Consider the following 24,770-nt stretch of genomic DNA (forward strand, 5'->3'; position numbering starts at 1 on the left):
TCCACACTTACTAATAAATTTTTATAAACACCCAGGGAATCTGTACCCCAGGCTGAATAATACAGTTATAGGACTAAGAGTATATAAAATTCTAGAAAACAGTAAGACTTCTTCATTTGCCCAGAGAAACATGGAATTGTGGTATTCATGGCTTCCATTTTTAAAAAAAGGAACTTAATAAAACCTAACCAGAGCAATTCACAGAACTAATCTGAAGAATGGAAAATTAAGTTAGATTTAAGTTTTTAAATTCTATTAATAGGAAAGGGGAAAAAGATATGACTTCATGGTAGGTAAAAGGGAGTGACAGATTTTTCTTTTCCACTTAAGACACAATCAAAAAAGGAGGTTAAACATCAAGCTCCAAGTAGAAGAGTATAACATGTATAACATTAAAATCCTTGCTCTGACAATTTATCATTCCATATAAAGAAACAAAAATAAACATATATTCTAATAGGAATTCATCTTAAGTGTCAACATAGGATGGAAAAAATTATCTCCTTTGACTATATTCCCTGTTATACAGATGGAGAGTAAACAAAAAATCAAAGTAGTTTAAAAAAGAAAACCATACGAAATCTTAAGTACCTAACATCTAATTAGGATAGGAAAATAACTGGAAATGAGTCACATAAGTGGACATCAATAATTGAAGTTTAGAATGAAACAAGAAGATTCCAAACAAAAACACCCACATATATATAGAAAGCCAAGCTGTTATTTCCGAACATCCTATGGCTTTTTTCTTATAGGAGGTCCCTAATATTTTTCCTGATTGTAACCAAGAGAAAAAAATAATTCCAACCTTCATTCCAAGACATTTCTTCAAGATATACTCGAGCATCTACTGGTCCCATATTTCTTAGATCATCTTCTGTAAAATACAGAATGAGACACTTAATTTTGATACTTAAATCATAACCATGAAGAATGCTAAGAAGGCAAGTCCAGCCTGGTCACTACAATTCTAATTATATAAAAACTTAGCTTACTATATTTGTGACTAAGAAAGACTGTGGAGTCAGGTAAAAAATAACTACATTTGAACCTCAGTTATAATATTTTACTAGCTTTTTAACCTTATGTATATCAAATTATCTACTTTAGAAGGGTCACTCTGGACTGAATTATGTCCCACCTCCCAAATTCTTATGTTGAAGCCCTAACTCCCAACATACTGTATTTGGAAATAAGCCTTTTAGAAGGTAATTAAGGTTAAATGAGGTCATAAGAGTGGGGTCCTAATCTGATAGAATTGATGGCCTTACAAGAGGACAAAGAGAGAGGTCTCTCCCCACTCACATGCACAGAGGAAAGTATCATATGAAGACACAGCAAGAAAGTGGTCCTTTGCAAGCCAGAAAGAGACCTGACCAGGATCCTCATCAACTTGCCCCTCAATCTTGGATTTTTCAGCCTCCAGCACTGTGAGAAATAAATTTCTGTTGTTTAAACCACCCAGTCTATGGCATTTTGTTATGGCAGACGGAGCAAACTAATACAGGGGTGTTCTTCCAATCAACTGAGATCAGGCTAAAAGTGCCTTAAAGAATAAGGCTCTAACCAAATTTAAGGGGGCTTTTAGTCATCTGATTTTTAATTCCTCACAACAGAGTAATAGGTAACTTAAAGGATAATTATTTTAAAATATTTTAATAGCCACGCAACACAACCTTTCTGTGTTGATGTTCCACTGCTGTTTCCTGGGCCACAGTTTTCCCTACGGAGGGAAGGTCCAAAGAAACCGGGAATGCCACCTAAATTTAGTAGGAATATGGTCTAGGTAGTATAAGCATGCACTCTTACTTAAAGCAAGTGTACTGTAGGACAAAGAAAGCAACTGTATATGAGAATCACTTGTCTTTGTTTTTAAAGGCACGCTGTACTTCCTGTATGCTTGTATTGTTCTTCTAGAAGTCAACGCTTAAAAGAAACTACTAAAATCCACCCCCCACCCCAATGAAATTTTCTTTAGCTGTCTCACTAGTCTCTTGTTCACTTGCTGAGAATGCTTCCCTTTGTTCCGTTGTGTGAATGCCTGCGATTTAATTATATTTAATAACTGCCTGTTCAAAATTTATTGGTGAGTTACACAATTTTAAAATAGATGAAAAGATTATACAATATTTTGAACTCACCATGCTTTTCTATTAAGGTATGTCAAATATTATATCACTTCATATTTACTGGGTACTAAGTCTATTAAACTGTTCTAAAACCCAAAGATAAAGACTTCTGCGAAGTGGTCAGGGGTGGTTCTTCCATCTCTGTGTGTCCACTGAATAGCCTATGCAAAGTGTATCAGTACGCGAGGTAGTTTCTGAACAAAACAATTTAATTTCCACATTCTATATAAAGTTTACTTGGTTATAGATTATTCAGTATTCCAAATTAAAAAAAATTCTATCTAAAAGTCTCATGGACTTTTATCGCATGTTTCAATTTCTTACTCAGAAGGACCAAGATAATCTGCTTGAATGCAGAAATGAAACACTGTTTTAGAATTGAAGAATGGGGGTAATTGGCACTTAATAGAGCTTGGTTGGGGGAAATACATTCCAGGGTATCTTACAGATATCTTAAGTAATTTTGAAATCAGAGCAAATCAGACAAGGCAGAGGTAATGACAAGATGAATAAACCTTAATCTAACGTATCTTGGACACCTGTAATACATTAATTGTTAAAAAAGACAACCCATTCATAAGTATCCATTATGCCATGTTTATTTTAAAATAATTAATGAGAAATAACTGGCAAATATAACTGCCAAGCAAGTCAGGTTTGTATTGTTCTGCTTCTCTACTAGGAAGCTATTGTTATTCTCCCTAGTTACTATTTCATGTGGAACCCCTTCTATTATTCCACCTACTCCAAAAAGTGGCTTTTACATTTTTATTATTTTTTTTCCTCTTTCTGTACAGGAACTTTATTGTAGCTAACTACTTCTTAGCTGAAAGATCAGTTTAGACCATATCTCATGGTAAAAGGGAAAGAAAACAGAACATAAAAATGGTTAGTACTTTACCCAAGGTCAGAGTTAAAAGGAGTATATTAAAATTTCTCCTGTTCTGTGCCTATCTAAACATCTACATATTGACCTGATTATTCAATACTACATGCACACAGTCCAAGTTTTGTGGGGATTCTGGTTTTAAAAGTCAGTATCTGGGCTTCCCTGGTGGCGCAGTGGTTGAGAGTCCGCCTGCCGATGCAGGGGACACGGGTTCGTGCCGGTCCAGGAGGATCCCACGTGCCGCGGAGCGGCTGGGCCCGTAAGCCATGGCCACTGAGCCTGCGCGTCCGGAGCCCGTGCTCCGCAATGGGAGAGGCCACAGTGGTGATAGGGCCGCGTACCGGATAAAAAAAAAAAAAAAGTCAGTATCTGACACAAGAGTGAACACAGGCTTCCCCTGCTATCTGAAAGTAGAGCTTTCCTATGAAACCTTTTGTAAGGCAAAATAGGTAAAGCAAAGAAGAAATTACCTCAAGACATATCTTGCTAACGGATGCACAAAATAATTCAAGATAAAGCACAGATGCTCACAGACACAGTTCAAAGCTATGGTGGCTTGATGCTGAATGTAGTTCCCAGGGAGAGAGGTTGGCAGTGCCACTCTGGCCGCTTGGGGCTCTCCGCAAAGCAAATGCTGAACACTGTTTTCACTTTTCACCTCTTTTCATAAAGGTGAACATCCACTTAGGGTTTCTTTCCATTAAGTGAAAGCAGGTACTAATGTAGGTCTTTCATGAAAGCGAAGTGGAGTAAAGCAAGTTTTTGAAAAGCGGAGGACACCTGCGTACTGTATGATATCCCCATTATGTGAAGTGTAACAGGCAAAACTATCCTGTGATGTTGGGCGTGGGAGAGTGAGTAGTGACTGGAAAAAGTTACAGGGGCCTGCTGGGGTGCTGGTTAGTTAGATGGGTGTGTTTACTGTGAAAATCCGTCAGGCTGTACACTTAGGATTGGTGCATTCCTCTGTATGTATGCTATACTTCAATAAAAAGGTTTAGGTATAGTGTTGAAACTCTAATGGCTATATTTTTAAATAGAAATAAGGAAAGAAAAGTTAGGGGAACGAAGTAAAGAGCTCCATAAGAAAGTGTGTATCCTCTGAAAGGACCATAATCTAACAGCTTCTGCAAAAGGCTGAGGGTGATTAAGTCAGGGGGAAATTGGATCCCTGGAGAACTGTATGATGAGCGGAGAGGGTACTCACAAGGAAAAGGTGAATCTAAATGCGCGGGGGCGGGGGGCAGGGAGGAGACCACCATCTTTTGTTGAGAGGCAGGTGTCCAGCGAATGGGGCAACAGCAACTCCCCGCCCCCCACTACCATTACAAGGAAGGAGCACAAACTAATGTTTCTTTTTTTTCTTTTTAAACAATGATCTCTGCTTGTCCACCACTGTAGATATAATTAGAAAACTTAATTCCTCCCTAGTCCTTAAAGTAACGCACAGGAACCCTGTAATTAGCTTTATTATCTACTAATCAGGCACTGCATCTGTAAAAGACATAAGTTCGTTTTCTTTTGAGTTTTACATATTATAAATATTTTTGCTCATTATAATACTGTAATAGGCATCTGAAAATGTAAACCCTATCTTAAAGTCCTCCTTAATATACTACCAAAAATCATGAGAAAACAGAAACTGACTTAGAAAGTGATTTAATTAAATAAACAGATCCAAGATTTAAATCTGGAATCTTAGCTACAGAATGGTAGTAATTTTTTAAAAAACCTAAAAACTGCCCTTTGGAAAGAAGAGCACTGCCTGGCATTTGGTAAATTCCATTTTGAGTCCAATGTCACTACATGATTCCTAATTCTTTTGAAGTGAATGGGTTCAGCTTTTTCTAAGATATCTAGGAACGTTAAGGTCTGTGCACAACCTGTACTGTGCTCACAAGCTTAAGCAAATATGGAGACAAGAAAAACTTCCAGATTTACTTACATGTAGAAAGCAATGCACTATCGTTAAAGAGAGATTCCCAACCAATATAATGATAAAATCAAATAATTTATGTGGTTACTTGAAAAAGAATCTTTCAACCTTTAGAAGTATAGGCCCTTCTGACCTTGTGTTCTATTGGATTTGTCTGACAACAAGAAGTGAAAGAATTCTGTGGCTCCATTGTCTCAACAGTGGGATCTAAGAAAACACTGGCAGGACTCATCAGAGAGGTTTATGAGCCTGCAATTCAAAGAGATTAAAAGGAAAATCTACGGAGATTCTTTCACACTGAAGAATAACATTAAATAACTATTAGCAGCTTGGTTCAGTAAAGCTTACTAGAGCTCTCGCTGGGTCATTCACAACTTTCTAAAAGAGGAAAGGTTTTTTTCAGCTCCATTTGGGAATCAATAAATATTCCTTACTTCTTACCAGACAATGGAATTCCAGTCTTTTAAAACTTCCTCCTAATGACAGTAAAATTTCTAAAACAGCTCTTTGTTTGCTGCCTATATAATTACACTTCCTAATCCCAGGAAACCTTTTCTAACTGTAGCTACAATTCAAATAAATAAGTAAAAATAAATAAATAACAGCAACAAAAAGCTACCAAGAAGAGGAATTAAACTTTATTCTTTATGGATACCTAAAAGTCTCATTCAACCCACTACTGGCCAAAAGATCTAGTCTATCTGCAGCTCTGTCCCTACTATTCAAGAGTGGCAATGTTGTGTGTTACTCAAGTGATCAAGTCCCCAGAACGCTCTCATTTAGCAGTTAGTGCATTGTATTTATTTTTATGCCATTTAAAACAAAATTCATTTCAAACTTACAGAAGTCATCTATGTGTGTTAAAAGCAATCGCGGTATTTTCCTTTAGGTCTAAATTATATCTTGCTGCTTTAAAACCATGTAATTTAATTTTAAACAATCACCTCCTTCTTAAAAATCATTTCAGTATACATAATTAAGTCTTTCATATAGGAAATAACTTGAAGGAAATCAGTTCCTTGTCCTTAATAGTCTCTGTTCTTAGAACAGTCTCTACCTTGATAAGAGATTCAGAATCAGGCAACATTTAGCTTGAAACCTATTCATTAAATCATAAAGCTCTATAATTCTTCCCCAGATGAAATTAAAGAGTCACAACTGCAAGGCTTTCCATACTGCAGAAAAACTACAAACTTGGAGCTTAATTATGGACTTGAAGAACTACGGTTCTTTCATAAGCTGCACAGAAACCCAGTGCTCATGAAAGGTACCAAATGAAACCCGGAAATTGAATTTCATGTTTCACTGCAGAAAGGCAGAACACAGTAGCAGAAGTAAGCCTGGCCTCTCACTCTGACCCTCAAATATGCCTCATTCCTGACTATCTGGAACTAAAATAGTAGGTTGTACACACCTATTCAAAACTTGGCAGCCTAGCACAGTGATTAAGAGTCAGAGAACGGCTTTGAGTTTCCCCTCTTATCAATTACTAGCTATGTGCCCTTAGTCAAATTACTTAAACGCTCTGGGCCTCAGACTCCTTCTCTGGAAAACAGATATTAAAATCTTCCTTACAAGGTTGTTAAACAATGATTAAAAGACAATTGCCATAGTTCTAGTGCTCAACAAATGGCAGCTATTTTAACTGTTGTTATTAACTCATAATGTTTGTGTTGACCTGTCTATAACAGACCACAGGAAAATGACTCAATTATTGCATGGTTGGGGAGTGGGGGGAGCCTCGAGTACCACAGTGTAGGACGGCAGCAACTTTCACCTTGTCTGGATTTGTAACAGGGTTAAGAAGTTTGATGTACTTTACTATTGTCAGTCCCATTAAAATTGATCTATTATTATCAAAGCCATAGTCCATATTATTATTTAGTCCTTCCAAAGTATCAAACAGAACTGAAAGATGGGGAAAAAAATCAAAATAATTTATGGATTAAATTCAGAGGTTAGACGTAATGACAGTAGATTAGAAAGTCAGGGGAGGCTTTCTTTTGTTGGGGGTGGAGCTAGGAGGACCAGAGTTGGAACTTGAACAAAGAATAAGCTGTGAAGAATCAGAACGCAAGGGTATTCTGAGTAACAACAAACAGTATAAGCAGATGTGTTTGGGAACCCCTAAATGAATGGGGAGAAGATTCACATTAGGTTTGTGATTGGTGATAAGGCTGGAAGAAGTAATTAGGGACAAACTTAAGAGCTTCTGTCGCATTTAAATTCCATGTGAATGGGTAAATGTTGTGTTAGGGAGTGGGTAGTTATATAAGTTCTTAAACAAGAGTAAGAATAAAGAAAGCTAGACCAATCAAAATGTAAATGACTATGGGAGAAGGCCAATTAGCAGCTGTGGAAGTAACCTGAGTCTGTGTTATAATCTGGGTGTGGTCTATTGTGGTAGCTGTGAGAATAAAAAGATCACTTAGAGGGAAAAAAACACATTGAAGAAGAAATGCCAACACTCATTTTTAGTTCATTGGCTATATATTGAGCAAACCAGAAGTAATCAGAGTGTAATATGAAAGAAAGATTTCAAGTCTGAGGGTTAAAAACAAGCAATGAGAAAGGTGGACCCAGTCTTGGTTTTGAACCCATTGATTTCAGTCGGGTCAAGTACCCGAGTAGAAATTGGGCAACAGGATAAAGATGGAGACACAAACTTCCTAAAATCCTACATTTTCTCTGTTATTAAATCAAAACTTCCAATTATGTCCAAGTATTACAGGATTATAACTATAATCTTGCCCGTAGGTTTCTATAGCATTATTTGAAACTAGCCAAATTTTTATTCAAAATCATTGAGAAATGATCTTAAAATACATTGTCATTGCAAAAGCAGTCATTTGTATTCAAGTAAAAGTAACAAATAATGCGAGCAGTCACCTTCTTATGCAAAGAAGATGAAGCAAGAGGACCCTCACAGAAAGTTTTATCTATATTATCTTCCCTCTCTGAAGAAATGCAAGTCCCTAACTGTCTAGATGGATTTTCTGCATCATTTCACATACTTACTTTTCCCAGAAACAGTCACCAAAAAAACATGCCCCCTGATGCTTATCTTCAAGTTTTACCTGAAGCACATTTTTATAGCCAATTTTCAAATTCCTAAAATCAAATGGAAAAACGGATATGACCATAAATGGAAACCCTAATCTGACTAATACAAGTATTTTATAAGGGTCAGTTTTAGCACATAATTTACACAAACATCCACTGGCCTTAAGTCATTATTTGAAACAGATAACCCAAATTCATATTATCTACATTTAAAAGTACTAATTCGCTTTTTATGGAGTTAATCAGTCTTTAGTGTTAACTTGCTTTTCAGCAAGTACTTTTATTTTAAATTTAAGAAATTACATGTTGATTCAGTTCTCTGACACATAAATGTTGGTGGGGTTTTAAGGTACGTTCCTCATCTGGTCCAAGATTTACTTATTTATCTCCCATTCTCAAATATTTATCCTAATAAAGGGATGGAGTGAACTGTATAATACAACAACTGAAACGACCTTTTGTATCTAGGTAAGGAGAGTATAGCTGATTAGCTTTAAGTAAAGACACTAACTTTACAACGTTTGGCTCAATCCTCTTCAGAGCCCAGCTGTCTTGGGTATCCAAGCACTTGGCCAATTGTGTAGCATGAAGGCGCCACATCACCAAAATAATTCACTAACAGAGAAACAAGGTACATCTTAATATAAGACAATATACCAGCAAGGACTCCAGACACAATCCACTTATGTTTTTACAACATAATTTAATTTGACTGACTTCATTTGAAGGTCTGTTCCTCTTCAGATCACAGTGAAGTAACCTAACTCATAAGCTGTGTCACTCCATACAGCCACCTAGACATCAGAGATCTGTATGACTCACACTACAAAGCTATTGAATCACGATTCCTATTCTTTTCATGATATACTTCTGACATGTTTTTAAATGCACTTAATGTATGAGAAAACTCCCCACAAGAATTATAAAGGCACAAAAATCTATTCAATAGATATTATTCATATGAACATTTTATAAATCCTAAAAAGAATTTCCAAAGTGTTCATCTGGTTGTCTGAAGTGCAAAGCCTAACCTTGAAAAACTACATGCCTTTCAAGGGAACATGGGAAGCAGTCTGGAAGCATCCTTACAAACAATAAGGTAAATATGTCCAACTGGAACTTACTGATTAAATTCACTAGTTAACATTGCTTTCAAAATGTATAATACCTAGAAACTGAATAATACTAATCTTTTATTAGGTTTGCTTTTCTAATGAGCCTGGCCAACACTGCCCTAAAATGTCAACCAGGAATACAGAAGTGTAAATGAGGGAGAAAAAACACAAGTACTTTACTTTAGGTCACCTATCCTAGAATATTTCTTTTGATAATTCTTTTGTGAAGCAAAAAATATGGATTTCAAGGGCTCCTTTAAACGATCTTTTACAGAAATAAATGGTTGTAGGTAATATTATGAGGCTTTCCTTACAAAAGAGCACCAACTTTGAGCTGTGAAATATGAGAAAGTGTTCAACATCCGCCAATAAAACATCTCCTGCCTCCTTTCCAAGTATACAGAACGCAAACTTATTTTATACTATACGTTAATGCAGGGCAGGAAACAATCATATTTAAAGCACACACCATGAAAAGAAAGTTCTATAATGAACTATCACCACATGCAAAAAGGGTTCTGTATAACAAAGCTATTTCCATGTCCCCAGGGGTTGACCCAGAAAAAAAGAGTGCTTTGACCTGGTTATAACAACTCTCTCTCTTGGTAACCTATCCTGGTCTTCAACAAATTATCACTCTCAAAGTTTTTCCTTCTATCAAATCTAAATCCTCAGTGTTAGAAGTTCAAGTTCATTTCCTTCTTTCAAGGAGCTATTTATTGAAGATGGGTAAAGAAGTAAAAATTAATGTCGGTAATCAAGAGAAATGACAATACAAAACCAGGTTTATTATGAGATTTTTGAAATAGCTCTAGTATGAAAGGCTTAAAACCAGCAAGTTGTATCTGGATAAGAAACTGCTATTCCTTATCTAAACAGCAAGCCAATTTCAATTTAAAACTGAAACAGAGCATTCTCACTATTTGGAGCCTCTGGTAATGAAGGAAATATTTAGTACTTAGATCTGAGGTACTAAAATGTCATGAAAATTTGTATTTCTACTGTCCTTCTAGAAAAGCTCACCCGCCTGAAAAACATGCAAAGCAGACAGACATCATATAAATTCCCAGAAGATCTGCCTATTTATTGGAATCATGAATCAAGCCCAATCTCACTGTATTTGGTTTGTCTAAACTTTGTTGTGACCTCGTCAATGAGTTATAAGAATCTCCTGAGATGCAGCAGACTAGAGCTCCTTCCATTAAAACCTCTAAACCAAGGATTCAAAGCTCAAAAGAAATCCACATTTCCAAAGACTTCTCAAAGGCAATGAGAAAGGCTTGAAGATGTTGGTTATTTGTTCTTCTAACATCTCTTAAACCTCCTTCATGTAATTCTACTGCTCACTTTTAACCCTGCTTCCTATTTCTCCCATTTCTGGTCTTACTCACCCAATACCCTAGCAAGGGAGAATATTTTTTGATTCCTGATCTCTCCCTACCTCTTTTCTCTGTCTGACAGTAGGTTTCTAGTCAGTTTCACTGATAAGTTCTTTTTTTTTTTTTTTTTTTGCCATAAGCGGGCCTCTCACTGTTGTGGCCTCTCCCGTTGCGGAGCACAGGCTCCGGAGGCGCAGGCTCAGCGGCCATGGCTCACGAGCCCAGCCGCTCCGCGACATGTGGGATCCTCCCGGACCAGGGCACGAACCCGCGTCCGCTGCATCGGCAAGCGGACTCCCAACCACTGCGCCACCAGGGAAGCCCACTGATAAGTTCTTAATAGTACCAAGCTGTGGAGTGGCAAAAATGCAGAGTGACAGTGCAAGTACACACCCTACACTCCTTAAGATACAGTTTTGTGGATTATCCTCACCTTAAGCAAATCAACACCCCAGAATAAACACTGGTAAAGACGTGCAAAGCACCATGAGAGACTGTCATCGACAGTAGAACTTGGTCACTTTAGAAACATAGGTAACTTCTCACACACAATACATCCATGTTTATTAGTTTCTACACTTTCACAGAAATTTTACCATGTGAAGCAAGGTCAGAAAGATGTATCTATGGATAGAATTCATCCTCAAATGAAACCACCTCCACATTCTTTTGCCGGAAGTGCAAGAATTTACAGAAGAAATACAACATTGGAAAGATGCACATAAATGCACCAAATAGAAGGAGGACCCAATATTCAAGCCATATTTGAAAATTAATCCAAATTCATTGCAAATTTATATTTATTGGTTTCTTAACATTTTTTAAAAAGTACTGTTAAGTTCATCAGTCTTAAAAAAGTAGAAGGGCTTTAGAGATCATTAGTATTATGAAAGTGACTATTAAAAACTAATACCCCAGGACATAAGCAAATTGCTTATGAAGTCTTTCCACAAAGGAATCACACACTAACTGTAAGAAACACTTAATTTTACTGATACAACTCCCTCTGAAAACAGATATGGATATTCTATATATATTGTTGGCTTTAACCTATAATGTTGTATCTTAGAAACAAAGCCTTATTTCTCAAATCAAATTTTCATAACCTTAGTAGTAGGAGCCTTACAATCATTTTGTTAGGTTTGATCGTGTACTGGTGCAAGGCATGGGAGGAGATTCAATAATCAAGTACAGAGACAGTGAGCTTTTATCAACACATGTGAGTCAATGCTGAGCCTGGTGCTCTATGGCAGAGTGCAATTGAGTGTTTTCCCCACAGGCTGTGGCTGATTATCGACTCCCCCCATTAGCATGTAGGGTGCATATTGAAGGTTCAGATAGAAGGCTGAGGGACTGTTATCCCAAGGCCAGGGCTGAAAGACAGCCTATCACTTCGCGTAACTGCAGTCCATGTGTGACAAACCTGACCTACATTTGTCCCTTTCTTTCTCACAAGAGCTTGTCACTGTTTTAAGAAGCTATTTTCTAAAATGCATAAAAGAAATGACTTTTAAAATTGCTTAGGAAATGTGCGTTCCTAAGGTATCATTTATAACAATCTTACAAAGAATATAGTTTATCCAGGAGATAATCATGAAAACCTAGCCTAAAACAAGTCCAGAGACAGCAAAGAGTGCTTTAAGATGTTATCCTTTATAGTATCTTCCTATAGATTGTCATTTATACAGTATATAGCCTTAGAAGTACTCAATGAAAATTTTAATCAGTACATAATTAAATTTAATAAAAAGAAGTTTTTAAACATAAAAAACATATTAATTAGGAATGTGTAATTAAGCATTTTTCATTAGTTATAAAAAGTAGCTTTCACGGCTTCACAAGAAGCCACATCCTAGTAGTTTTGCTGACTTCTCAATGGATACATAGTAATCACTACTAAGAATAGGGCATAATTAAAAACAGTGACGGGAGGGAAGGAGTAAAGGAGGCAATAACAACTTGGTGCAAATGCTGAAAAGCGTCCCCCAGAAATGGCTGCAGACTGTGCTTCACAGAGCTGCCAATGTGCTGGGGCTCCTCACCACAAGTACCTACCATGCCGCTGCAGGTCATACTCTTTTTTTGTTTCTTCATTCCCTAGAATTTTCCATGCCTGATCAACTTCGATGAACTTCTGTATACATTCCTCCACTGTTCCTGCTGGTACATCTGCACTTTGTTTATCCGGATGATACTGCCAATCAAAAACAAGGGGGGGTGGGGTGATGAGTAGAGAGGGTGGGGGGATAGGTTAAAAAAAACCCTCTAAATCTGAGATTTCGTTAAGAGAGAAGGTAATGAGAAGATGAAAACTAAGATGCCAAGCAACGAAACAACAGTGTTGGGCACCGGAGACAACTGCCAGGTTAATTAGAGCACTGGAGTAGCTATAAATCCACCAGTGACATGATCTGCCACAATGTGCAAAAACAGCATTTTCTGGATAATTTGCTGATGGAATCACTGGTCTCATGGACAATTTACCCAGAGAGGATGACTAACACAAACAGAAATAGGTACATGCAGACGAGCAGGACCTGATAGAGGAAGAGTACAAACTCTGTACAGAGTATGAAGCTCTCCTTATACAATATGCTTGGCTGTAGATATCATAACAATGGACTACTACTAGCTTTTCTTTTGAAATTACACAATTATTACTTTAAATTAAAACACTTCTCATCTTCTGGCTCAGCCCTGAAGATTTTCAAGTTATAAATCCCCAAACACAAATTTGTATTGAAAAATGGTTATTTCAGAGCAGATTTGTAAGAAACAATTTTAAAGAACTCAACAAAACATTTGAATACAAATTAATTGGTTAGTAAATCTTTCTTACATTTGTTTTCATGCTAAACTTTCTCCACACTGCTGGTGATGCTCACTGGCAGAGCAAAGGCTACTGTGATATTTGGTTGCCCAGAAGAACTAATGAACATCATGTATGCTGGGAGAAAGATTACAGGGCAAACAAAGAGAATCAGGCTTCCATTTTCCCTCTGGGAAACTATTTCTTTTCTTCTCCTCCTATGCCCAAATCTATCAGCTATTAATATTTAAATATTTAAGCTAATTAATATAATGACTGAAGAAAAGGAAACTTAGGCTTTATTGTTTCATCTTTTTTAGGCCATGATTTATCAAATGATGCTCATGAAAGTTATTCCCATACTGAGGTTTAAGCAATCCTTAAAGCTAGGATATTACGTAATGTACCAAAGCCAAAATAGAGTAGGCTACATTAAGTTCTCTACCTAACCCATCTTCTAACACTATGTGAAGAAGTTCTGTACAACAAGTTTGGTATGAATCAATGTTATTTCATGCAACATGCTCAAATACACCACTAGTATACATTTAAGATGTATCAATACTTACATGTGAAAACACAATCTCAGTATGCTGCTAACATTGAGTAAGGCCCTAGAGAAACCATTCTAATCTAGCAGCTGTATCACGGAAGTACAGACTAGAAGATAGGTAATTTCTAATAGGCCACTACAGAAACCAGTAGTGGTTGGTACAATGAACAGAACACAATGGACTAATCATACACCAACCAGACCAAGAAAGCCCTACAAAACCAAGAATTAGTTCCTGGCTGCCCCAAACTAAAAGCTATCACTAAATTTTGAGTCATATATCAGTTCTATGGTAGTCAAAGCACAATTCAATCATTTTCCCTAATTTGGTATTTTCCTATTATTTTAAATAAGTAATTCACCATCTGAGGCTTTTAGATCTATTCTGTTGTGCTAATAGAATGCAATAAATTTTATGCTGTGATATAGGTTTTAATTAAAAAATGAAAGTTATAGCAAGAAAATAAGTATGTCATTTGGGGTACCAAAATCCTCAGTCCAATCTGCTTTGACAGAAAGTTCCAGAACAAAATGAAGGTCTAAAAAAGATAATATTCTGTGGTAGGCTGATAATAGCCCCCCAAAATATCAGGTCCTAATCCCTAGTTCCTGTAAATGTTACCTCATTTGGAAAAGGGGTCTTTGCAGATGTGAATTAAGTTAAAGATTGGGAAGATTATCCTGAACTGTGCAGGTGGGTCCTAAATATAATCAAAGAATTTTTATAAGAAAGAGGCAGAGGGAGATGTGACACACAGAGGGGAAGGTGATGTGAAGACTGTGCAGAGAGATTTTAAATATTGGCCTTAAAGACTGGAGTGATGAGACCATAAGCCAAGGAATGCTGGCAGCCACCAGATGCTAAAAGAGACAAGGAATGGACTCTCCCCCTAGAGCCTCTAGAGGAATGGTGGCCCAGCCAATACTTTGATTTTGGCCCAGTTATACTGATTTTGGACTTCTAGCCTCCAGAATTGTGAAAGAATAAATTTCTGTTGTTTTAAGCCACCAAGTTTGTGGTAATTTATTCCAGCAGCTACAAGAAATTATACACAATCTAAATACATCTACAGTTTAAAACTAGAATATAACAGACACAACTTCTAAAGATATTTCAATTAAAGGTCTATTAATAAAATGGTGTCATTATTATGTACATTTATATATATATATATATATATATATATATATATATATTTGGCCAAGTTGGGTCTTCATTGCTGCACACAGGCTTTCTCTAGTTGCAGTGAGCGGGGGATACTCTTCGTTGCGATGCGCAGGCTTCTCACTGTGGTGGCTTCTCTTGTTGCGGAGCACGGGCTCTAGGCGTGCGGGCTTCAGTAGTTGTGGCACAAGGGCTCAGTAGTTGTGGCTCACGGGCTCTGGAGCACAGGCTCAGTGGTTGTGGCACACGGGCTTAGTTGCTCCACGGCATGTGGGATCTTCCCAGACAAGGGCTCCAACCCGTGACCCCTGCATGGCATATGGATTCTTAACCACTGCGCCACCAGGGAAGGCCATTATGCACATTCTTAACTTAAAATATGCAAAGATTCTTTATTGCACACAAAAATCAAGCCTCTAATACTAGGTTCCAAGACTCTCTGATCCCAATGAACGTTAATTTTTCCTACTATTTCTATATTGGAGCCCTCCCATGAGAGGCAGGCTCAAGCATTCACTAGCACCACAAGGACCACAGTCATTTTCCTCTGTTGTCAAGGCTTATTTTATTTTATTTTTTAAGGTTTTTTTTTCAGGGGGCTGTGTTGGGTCTTCATTGCTCCACGCAGGCTTTCTCTAGTTGCGGCGAGCGGGGGGCTACTCTCCGTTGCAGCGCGGGCTTCTCATTGCAGTGACTTCTCTTGTTGCAGAGCACGGGCTCTAGGCGCGCAGGCTCAGTAGTTGTGGCGCACGGGCTTAGATGCTCCACGGCACGTGGAATCTTCCCGGACCAGGGCTCGAACCCGTGTCCCCTGCACTGGCAGGAGGATTCTTATCCACTGCACCACCAGCAAGTCCCATCAAGGCTTATTCTTTGCTCTTCTTCACTTTGAATCCCACTAGCCAAACTTTCCCACTGTTGAGAGCCCAAAGCTATTCCTACTTCATTCACTCAATGACCAAATGAAAGACAGAAAATCTATAGCATCCTGTGTTCCAGGGTCTGACTTACTAACTGAGGAGCCAGAAACAGCCACAAAAAGACAGCATAAGCTTTCTTACTTTAGAAAAATGCCAGTTAAATCATACAAACAGCAGGGAGTTCTGAGGAAAACACTCACCAATCAAATATAGAAAATATTGATACTCTTAATTAACAGAATAGGTATATACTAAAATCAATGTTGCAAAGTTCATTTATTTTAACTTCTATTTGCTACCAGTACTAAACTGAAATGCATTTTGCTGGAATTGGAAGAACTTAAGTCACCTAGAAGCAAGGAACTCAAAATTAAGAAATCAGCAAATCTTTCAACAAACAACTGGAAAATTAAAGTTTAAGAAATTACCAATTGCAATAGCCTCAAGGTCAAAAAAATGGAAAGAAATGGAAAGAAATAATATGTTCATGATGGGAAGATCATGTCCATCTTTCCTAAACTGATACACAAATTTTATGCAATTCCTATAGAATTCCAGTGAGTCACTCTGAAGAAGTAGACAAGATGATGATAATATTTACATGGAAAAACAAAGGATCTAGAACAGGCAAAAGAAACTTCAAAAAGTACATAGTTGAAGGACTTACATAATTTCATGACTTAATATAAAGCTATGGTAATCAAGACTGTAGTACTGGCATAAATATATAAAAATAGACAGTGGAACAGAAGAGTCTAGAACTAGAACATATGTATACAGTCACTTGATTTTCAACAAAGGTGCCAAGGCAGTTCAACTGGGAAAGGACAATCTAGAACAAATGATGTTGAAACAACTGGATGTCCATGTGGAAAAAAATTAACCTCAATCCCAATCTCATTACATACACAAAAATCAATTCAAGATGAATCATAGATATAAATGTAAAACACAGAACCACAAAGCTTCTAGAAGGGAACACGAGAATATCTTTGTCCCTTGGCAGGGACTGCTTTGACAAAAAGCACAAACTATAATGAAACAAAATGGATAAACTGAACTTCATCAAATTTTAAAATTTTCTGCTCATCAAAGATACCATTAAGAGAGTAAACAGACAAGCCACAGTCTGGGAAAAAAAATACTGGCTAAATAATTATCTAACAGAGGACTGATATCCAGAATAAACAAACAAACAAACAAACAAAAATCCTATAAATTGATGGTAAAAAGACATACTAATTAAAAATCAGGGGGAAAAACTTGAACAGACGTTTTTCAAAAGAAGACATGAATAGACAATTACACACGAATGTACATTCAAACCTTTTCATTAATTATCAGGGAAATGTAAATTAAATCATGAGATACTTTTAAACACCTAATAGAATAGCTCAAATAAAAAAGACTGATGACACCAAATGCTGATGAGAATATGGAATAACTGGAACACTCATATGTTGCTGGCAGGGAACAATTTGGCAATTTGTTATAAACAAACACACATATCTACTCTGTGGTCAAGCAATTCCACTTCTGGATAGTTACCTAAGAGAAATCAAACATAAAAATGTATGTCCACAAAGAGACTTATCAAAGAATGTACTAACACTCTTATTCATAACAACCACAGCCTGGAACCATAAATGTCTATCAACAGGAGAATGGATAAACTATAGTATATCCATAGGGAAATACTATTCAACAACATAAAAGAAAAAAACTATGATACACTCAATAATAACCCAGATGAATATCTAAAACATTATGTTGGGACTTCCCTGGTGGTCCAGTGGTTAAGACTTCACGTTTCCACTGTAGGGGGCATGGGTTCAATCCCTTGTTGGGGAACTAATATCTCACATGCCCTGGTGTGGCCTAAATAAATTAATTAATTAAATATTATGTTGAGCAAAAGAAGCAAGAACAAAGGGTGCATAGTATATGATTACATTGATATGAAATCCAAATTCAGGCAAAATTAAATCTATACAGTTGGCCCTCCATATCTCTGGATATGCCATTCTATATAAAGGACTTGAACATCCTTGGTTTTTGGTATCCTCAGGATGTCCTGAACCAATCCCCCAAGAATACCTAGGGATGACTATAGTGATAAAAGTTAAACGTTGGTTTCCAGGTTGGAACAGGGCATAGGGGATATAAGTTAACTAGAAAGGGACATAAGAGAATTTTCTGGAAAAACAGAAATGTTCTGTATCTTGTTTGGGGTGGTAGCAACATGGTATCAAATTTCACCAAACTGAACACTTAAGATCCATGCATTTTTCAGTGTATGTTGACCATATCTCATAGAAAAATACCTTCAAATATGTCTAAATGTTTTAAAAGGAATTTAATGAATCTTTCTAAGCCACAAAGGAAAATGAGAAATTTCTTTCAATATTAAACAGAGAAAAGTAAAATAAAAACATAGAAAACTAATGAAAAGACAGATATGAATTAGTGAAAAGTTTGAATTACAGCCTAGTTTATGGAAATATAGTTTTACTTACTTTCAAGTACATACGCCAACCTCCAAAAACTTTAAAACATTTAAAAAAGTTTAGTGTTGCTGAGTAGAGGACTACAGTACATTCAAAATTAAAATATGATAAATATGTCACAATACTAAAAATACCAAGAGAGTCTCTCTGTGATTCTTTACTATAATAGGACAAAGCTGTCTATCTCCAAAGTTTTAGCAAAGTGCTATTTTACTATTCTTAATTGACTTGACATTCACAACTTTACGGTCTATGTAACTTCCTCACATGAGGGGAAAACTATTCAATTATATAGACCTATGGTTTTCAAATCCCCAAGCCACTTATTGATGAGAAAAATGAACACAAACAAAAGAGTAAAAAACTGTCTTGATACAAAAATAAAGGATCACTCATGACACTACAAAAGATATACAGAAAATAATTTTTTAACAGAATTGGTATGTGCTATCTACTTACTATCTAATTGATAACTAATATTTTAATTATGGACTCTTAATTCTGACTAGCTGAGATTTTATGGCAACGGGTTGTTCAATATGGAACATTTTATTTTGACTTTAGATTTTCTCCATAGAGTAAATCCAAGTGCTTTCAAAATTCCTAATTCTGGAGTGACTGTCACATTGTGTCAGCTCAGTGCAACTCAAAATGCGGTCATCAGATTTGCAGCATCAGCATTATCTGAGAGTTCGTTAGAAGATGGCCCCATCTCAAACCTACAGAGCGGGACCCCAGAATCCGTTTCACCAAACTCTCCAGGCAATTATTATGCATGCTAAAGTCTGAGAAGCACACTGTTAGCCTCTACTGCTTAAAACAAAGAATTATTTGCAAGTTAGAAAATGAGTGCTTGATAAAAATTTCCCCTTGACAGATGCATTCCTCCAAATACTAAAAAAAAAAGTGAGTGACACTCCGCAACTGTTAACCTATAACACCACAAAGAAAATTACATTAAGTGTACCAAGTCAGAAATTTTTCAATATTTGATACCTTTTGTTCAGTAATCATAAATGCCAACCTCTTTATTTCATTGTTTGCACAAATGCCAACTTACTTCAGTGATGAAGAAGCTGATGAAATCTGAACAATATGCAAGTGGTATTTTAACCTGTTGAATTTTTTTAAAGAGGGGGGTATAATTTGTATGAGTCTTCAGCTACTGAAGACTGCAATGGTGTCCACTGATAGGTTTAACACAGGTGCCAAGTGTTTTTCTATTAGAAAACACAGAGACAAGTGTTTTTCTACTAGAAGGGGGAAGAAAATTGAAGTATGTGTAAATTGTGAAAAGAGTATATAATACAATACATTGTGAAAATTCTAGCAACTTCTAAAAGTTTTTAGTGAAAATTAATATATTCATTATATTACCAAATGAATCATACTTCCAAATAACCTTTTCTATTCACTAAGCAACGTAAAGTTGAAATGAAATGGTATTTCTTTACAGTGAATGCGTAAGACAGTTTTATGGTAAATTAACCACTACACAATAAGGTAATATTGGACCTAAACAGAGGTCGATATGCTTAAATGCCTTTCTTACCTTCCTTTTTAAAAGGAAATATTGCTTTATTTTACCAATAACTTGCTACTTAAACGTTAAATCAAACAAAAAGTTAAGGAGGTCGTATATTAAGCCTTTACTACACATTTGTGATTATACTGTTTGATTAAAAAAATACTGACTGCAAAAAAAAAATAACAACTATGAAAAGGACTTCGGGCAAATTTGATTAAACAAAAATTCCCACATCATCATGCTGATATTATTTGATCTACCAAGGTGGCCCCTAAGCATATAGCACTTTGATTTTTCTCTATACATTAACAATGAGTTTAGTACCATTAACAGAATGCTAGCTCTCATCACTAGTTTCACACTTTCTTGAATTCCAGAACCAAATTTCAAATATCTTCTAAGAGCTATCTTATTAGCACTACAAGTTCAACACATCTAAAACCCAATTTATCATCCAGACTCTAAAATTAGTTCCTTCTCCTGCTGAATTCCTTGTCTGTTAAGATCACCACCGAGCTTAATAAATGCTGAATGAATGCATGAAAGAAAAATACATTTCCTAATAATCCAAGCTACAATATCAGGGTAACCTCCCTTTTTCTCATCCCATTAAGCACCAAATTTTGTAGATTCTACCTACATAATGTTCTTTGTATTCCTAATGACAAACCTAGTTCAAACCAACAGTAGCTCCTACCTAGTCTCCAGCATTCATCTTCTAACAGCTCTCCAGTGCATCTACCTGCTTCCAAATTCACTCGCCTTAACTTAAAACCCTGACCATGTTATTCTCCACCTCAAAAATTTTAATTGTCCACATATTTCATAATAAATGAGTCATATTTAATCCTTACAAGTAAAGTCCTCCAATAAAAGAACCCAACCTACCATTCAAGCTTTATCTATTACAAGTATTATAGATATGCCATCTATGTCAGTCTAGTCGTTCTACACATTCTAGACTAGACCTTCAGATATCACCCTTGAACATTCATACCTCTCTGTTTCCATGTCTTACTTATGCTGCTGTCTCCAATGGAACATCCTCCACTAGTTCAAATGTACCTCTTCCATGAGGATGTGTTTACTATCCCTAGTCAGAGGGCATCACACTAGTTTTGTATATGTGCAACACTGTATCTTAACCGTGTCTGTATCTCTTGCCAAGCCCCAATAGGACCAATGCTGAATTTCCATAATATCACAGTAGATACACATTTCCAAACAGATTATAATGCAGAATACTACTGAGGAACTTCAAAATGCAGCAAACATATAAACACTGAATAAAGGCTTATTGTGGGTCATTTTTATTTAGACTTCCCATGCTTTTGTGAGTCCAGTCATCACTACATTCTGAGGCACTCATCACCTCTAAAGATAATAAAAACTCATTTCTTTGGACCTCAGTTGTGAAATAAAATTGAAAAGGTCAAGTTGACAGAATTATGCAATAGGCATTAGTAAATATGACCACAGTAATATGTGACAACTAAAATAGCATTCCCCAACATTTTTACTGGTGAAGAACTGCTTTTGATTTATCAAAGTATTAAATATAGGCTCCATTAAAATATTTCATGAAAATTAGATTCTTAATCTTTGATAATTTTATAAAAACCAAGGACCTTTTCCCTAAAGTGCTTATCACATCATTGTCTCTCCTCTCAAAAGAACTACAGTTCAGTCAATAAAAGTTAATTCCAAAGCAACTATACCCCAATTAAAAAAGAAAAGTTAATTCCAAATAACTCCATCTCTTTGCTCTTATTCTTTAAACACTATGACAGGTGGCCCTCACCAACACTGCCAAAGCCTTTCCCCACAACTCTACCTTTTCATCTCCTTCTCTCACATAGCACCGTCTTATGCTCGTCTCTCTTCCAATCTCCCCTCAAAACTCCTCCAAAATATGCCCCAGATCCTAAGAGGTCCTGTAGTGTAACACCCGCCGCCCCACCTGAAGTGAACTGGTAGAGTCCTGATTACCTGCTGCAGAGACCAAGGCTCATATCTGAGACCTCACTTTCCTTCCACATCTGACACAAGTGGGATGCCTGAATTTCTGCCTGTAAACCCCATTCTGCCACCACCCACCAGAAAAGAAGAATCAAGTGTGGCTGGAAGGAAAGAGGCCAAGGGCATGAGTGCTCCCCACCACTGGGCCTCTGAGGTTTCTAGAAGTTAAGGATGGAGACAACGGGGTCTCTTAGGCAACTAGTAAAGAACTAGGGTTGTAGGAGAGCAGTTTCTCTCTGCCATTTTGCAACACAACAAACTTCCATAATAGCCTTCTACAGAAGGGTCTACCTGGGAAGAAAATAGATGAGGAAACCAGGAAGGAGTACAGAATCACCTTATCTAATTCTCCTCAGGTTCAAGAAAGTCTTCCTACTACACTTCTTGGTCTTGCTTGCCATAACTGGCAATGGTTATTAACCTCTCAAACGCACTATACAACAAGGGGGAAAAAGACTGTCCTTGGATCATCAATCAGAACAGATAGTACAATTATACATATTAAACCCTAACTTTCCATCACTTTGAAAAACTAGAAATTCCTAAGTTGATATATTTAAAACACAAAACCAAAACAAACAACGCCCCCCCACAAGGACATCTCCTCTCCCAAAATAATCTTCCCTGGTTCATTGCTATCCCCACCTCCCCTCAAAGTATGTATCTTTCTATACCTGTTTTTTTTTAAATGCTGAATTACCTATGTTTATTGATAGCTTGTAATTAGCAGACCTCTTAAAAAGTTGTTTTATATTTGAAGAAACTGAAAGACAAAATATCAAGTAATATTATTCAAATGAATAATATGTTGAAGTATAGATTTTAAGGGTCAGACACAAGAATTTGTGTGACTAAGGCACAGCTAATCTTACAGAGTAGGACTGTATTATTATAATTAATTTATGTGAAATTATTAGGATTCAAAGTTAATATAGCCACTCTCCTTTTCAAAAATTATTGGTTTTTCAGATATAAACTTGTGATTTTAATTTTCTCCCATTCTACCAAACCCTGGCTTTTTTTTTTAATTTTATTGAAGTATACTTGATTTACAATGTTATGTTAGTTTCAGGTGTACAGCAAAGTGATTCAGATATATATATACACACACACACACATATATATTCTTTTTCAGATTCTTCTCCATTATAGGTTATTACAAGATATGGAACATAGTTTCCTGTGCTATATAGTAGGTTCTTGTTGTTTATCTATTTTATATATAGTAGTGTGTATGTGTTAATCCCAAACTCCTAATTTATCACCCCTACCCTGTCCCCTTTGGTAACCACAAGTTTGTTTTCTATGTCTGTGAGTCTATTTCTGCTTGCAAATAAGTTCATTTGTATCATTCTTTTAGATTCCACATATAAGTTATATCATATTATACTTGTCTTTCTCTGTCTGACTTACTTCACTTAGTATGATAATCTCTAGGTCCATCCATGTTGCTTCAAATGGCATTATTTCATTCTTTTTCATGGCTCAGTAATATTCCATGTTACATATATATATATATATATATATATATATATATATAACATCTTCTTTATCCATTCCTCTGTCAATGGACATTTAGGTTGTTTTCCATGTCTTGGCTACTGTGAATAGTGCTGCTATGAACATAGGGGTGCATGTATCTTTTCCAATTACAGTTTTCATCTTTTCTGGATATATGCCCAGGAGTGAAATAGCTGGTTCATATGGTTCACTTTATTTTTAGTTTTTTAAGGAACCTCCCTACTGTTCTCCATAGTGGCTGTACCAACTTACTTTCCCATCAACAGTGTAGGAGGGTTCCTTTTTCTCCACACCCTCTCCAGCATTTATTATTTGTAGACTTTTTGATGATGGCCATTCTGACCAGTGTGAGGTGATACTTCATTGTGGGTTTTTTTTTTAAATAAATTTATTTTATTTTATTTATTTGTTTTTGGCTGCGTTGGGTCTTCATTGCTGCACACGGGCTTTTGTCTGGCTGCAGCAAGCAGGGGCTACTCTTTGTTGCGGTGCATGGGCTTCTCATAGCGGTGGCTTCTCTTGTTGCGGAGCATGGGCTCTAGGCACGCAGCCTTCAGTAGTTGTGGCACACGGGCTTAGTTGCTCCGTGGCATGTGAGATCTTTCCAGACCAGGGCTTGAACCTGTGTCCCCTGCCTTGGCAGGTGGATTCTTAACCACTGCACTACCAGGGAAGCCCTTCACTGTGGTCCTGATTCACATTTCTGTAATAATTAGCGATGTTGATAGAGCACCTTTTCATGTGCCTGTTGGCCATCTGGACGTCTTCTTTGGAGAAATGTCTACTTACGTCTCCTGCCCATGTTTTGATTGGGCTGTTTGATTTTTTGATATTGAGCTGTATGAGGTGTTTATATATTTTGGAAATTAATCCCTTGTCAGTTGCATCATTTGCAAATATTTTCTCCCATTCCATAGGTTGTCTTTTCATTTTGTTTATGGTTTTCTTTGCTGTGCAGAAGCATTTAAGTTTAATTAAGTCCCATTTGTTTATTTTGCTTTTGTTTCCATTACTCTAGAAGACAGATCCAAAAAAATATTGCTGCAATTTATGTCAGAGTGTTCTGCCTATGTTTTCCTCTAGGAGTTTTATAGTACCCAATTTTACATTAGGTGTTTAATCCATTTTGAGTTTAGTTCTGTATATGGTGTTAAAGAATGTTCTTATTTCATTCTTTTACATGTAGCTGTCCAGTTTTCCCAGCACCACTTATTGAAGAAACTGTCTTTTCTCCATT

At 36.6% G+C, this 24,770-nt stretch overlaps 1 protein-coding gene across 4 annotated transcripts in view; it reads right to left on the reverse strand.

Moving 5' to 3' along the window:
* Positions 1-24,770, reverse strand: part of DNAJC24 (DnaJ heat shock protein family (Hsp40) member C24) — a 63,955-nt gene that overhangs the window by 8,711 nt on the left and 30,474 nt on the right. For 2 of the 4 annotated variants that reach the window (XM_060159479.1, XM_060159481.1), the window contains exons 3-4: positions 12,567-12,705; positions 809-877 (exon numbers count right to left, since the gene is read on the reverse strand). In XM_060159479.1, coding sequence (XP_060015462.1) covers positions 809-877; positions 12,567-12,705 — 208 coding nt within the window. Of the gene's footprint in view, positions 1-808; positions 878-983; positions 1,429-12,566; positions 12,706-24,770 lie in introns of those variants that run through there. The other 2 variants (XR_009542399.1, XM_060159482.1) reach the window with 2 other exon arrangements.

The sequence above is a fragment of the Lagenorhynchus albirostris genome, chromosome 9 (assembly GCF_949774975.1).
Source record: "Lagenorhynchus albirostris chromosome 9, mLagAlb1.1, whole genome shotgun sequence".
Taxonomy (NCBI): Eukaryota; Metazoa; Chordata; class Mammalia; order Artiodactyla; family Delphinidae; genus Lagenorhynchus; species Lagenorhynchus albirostris.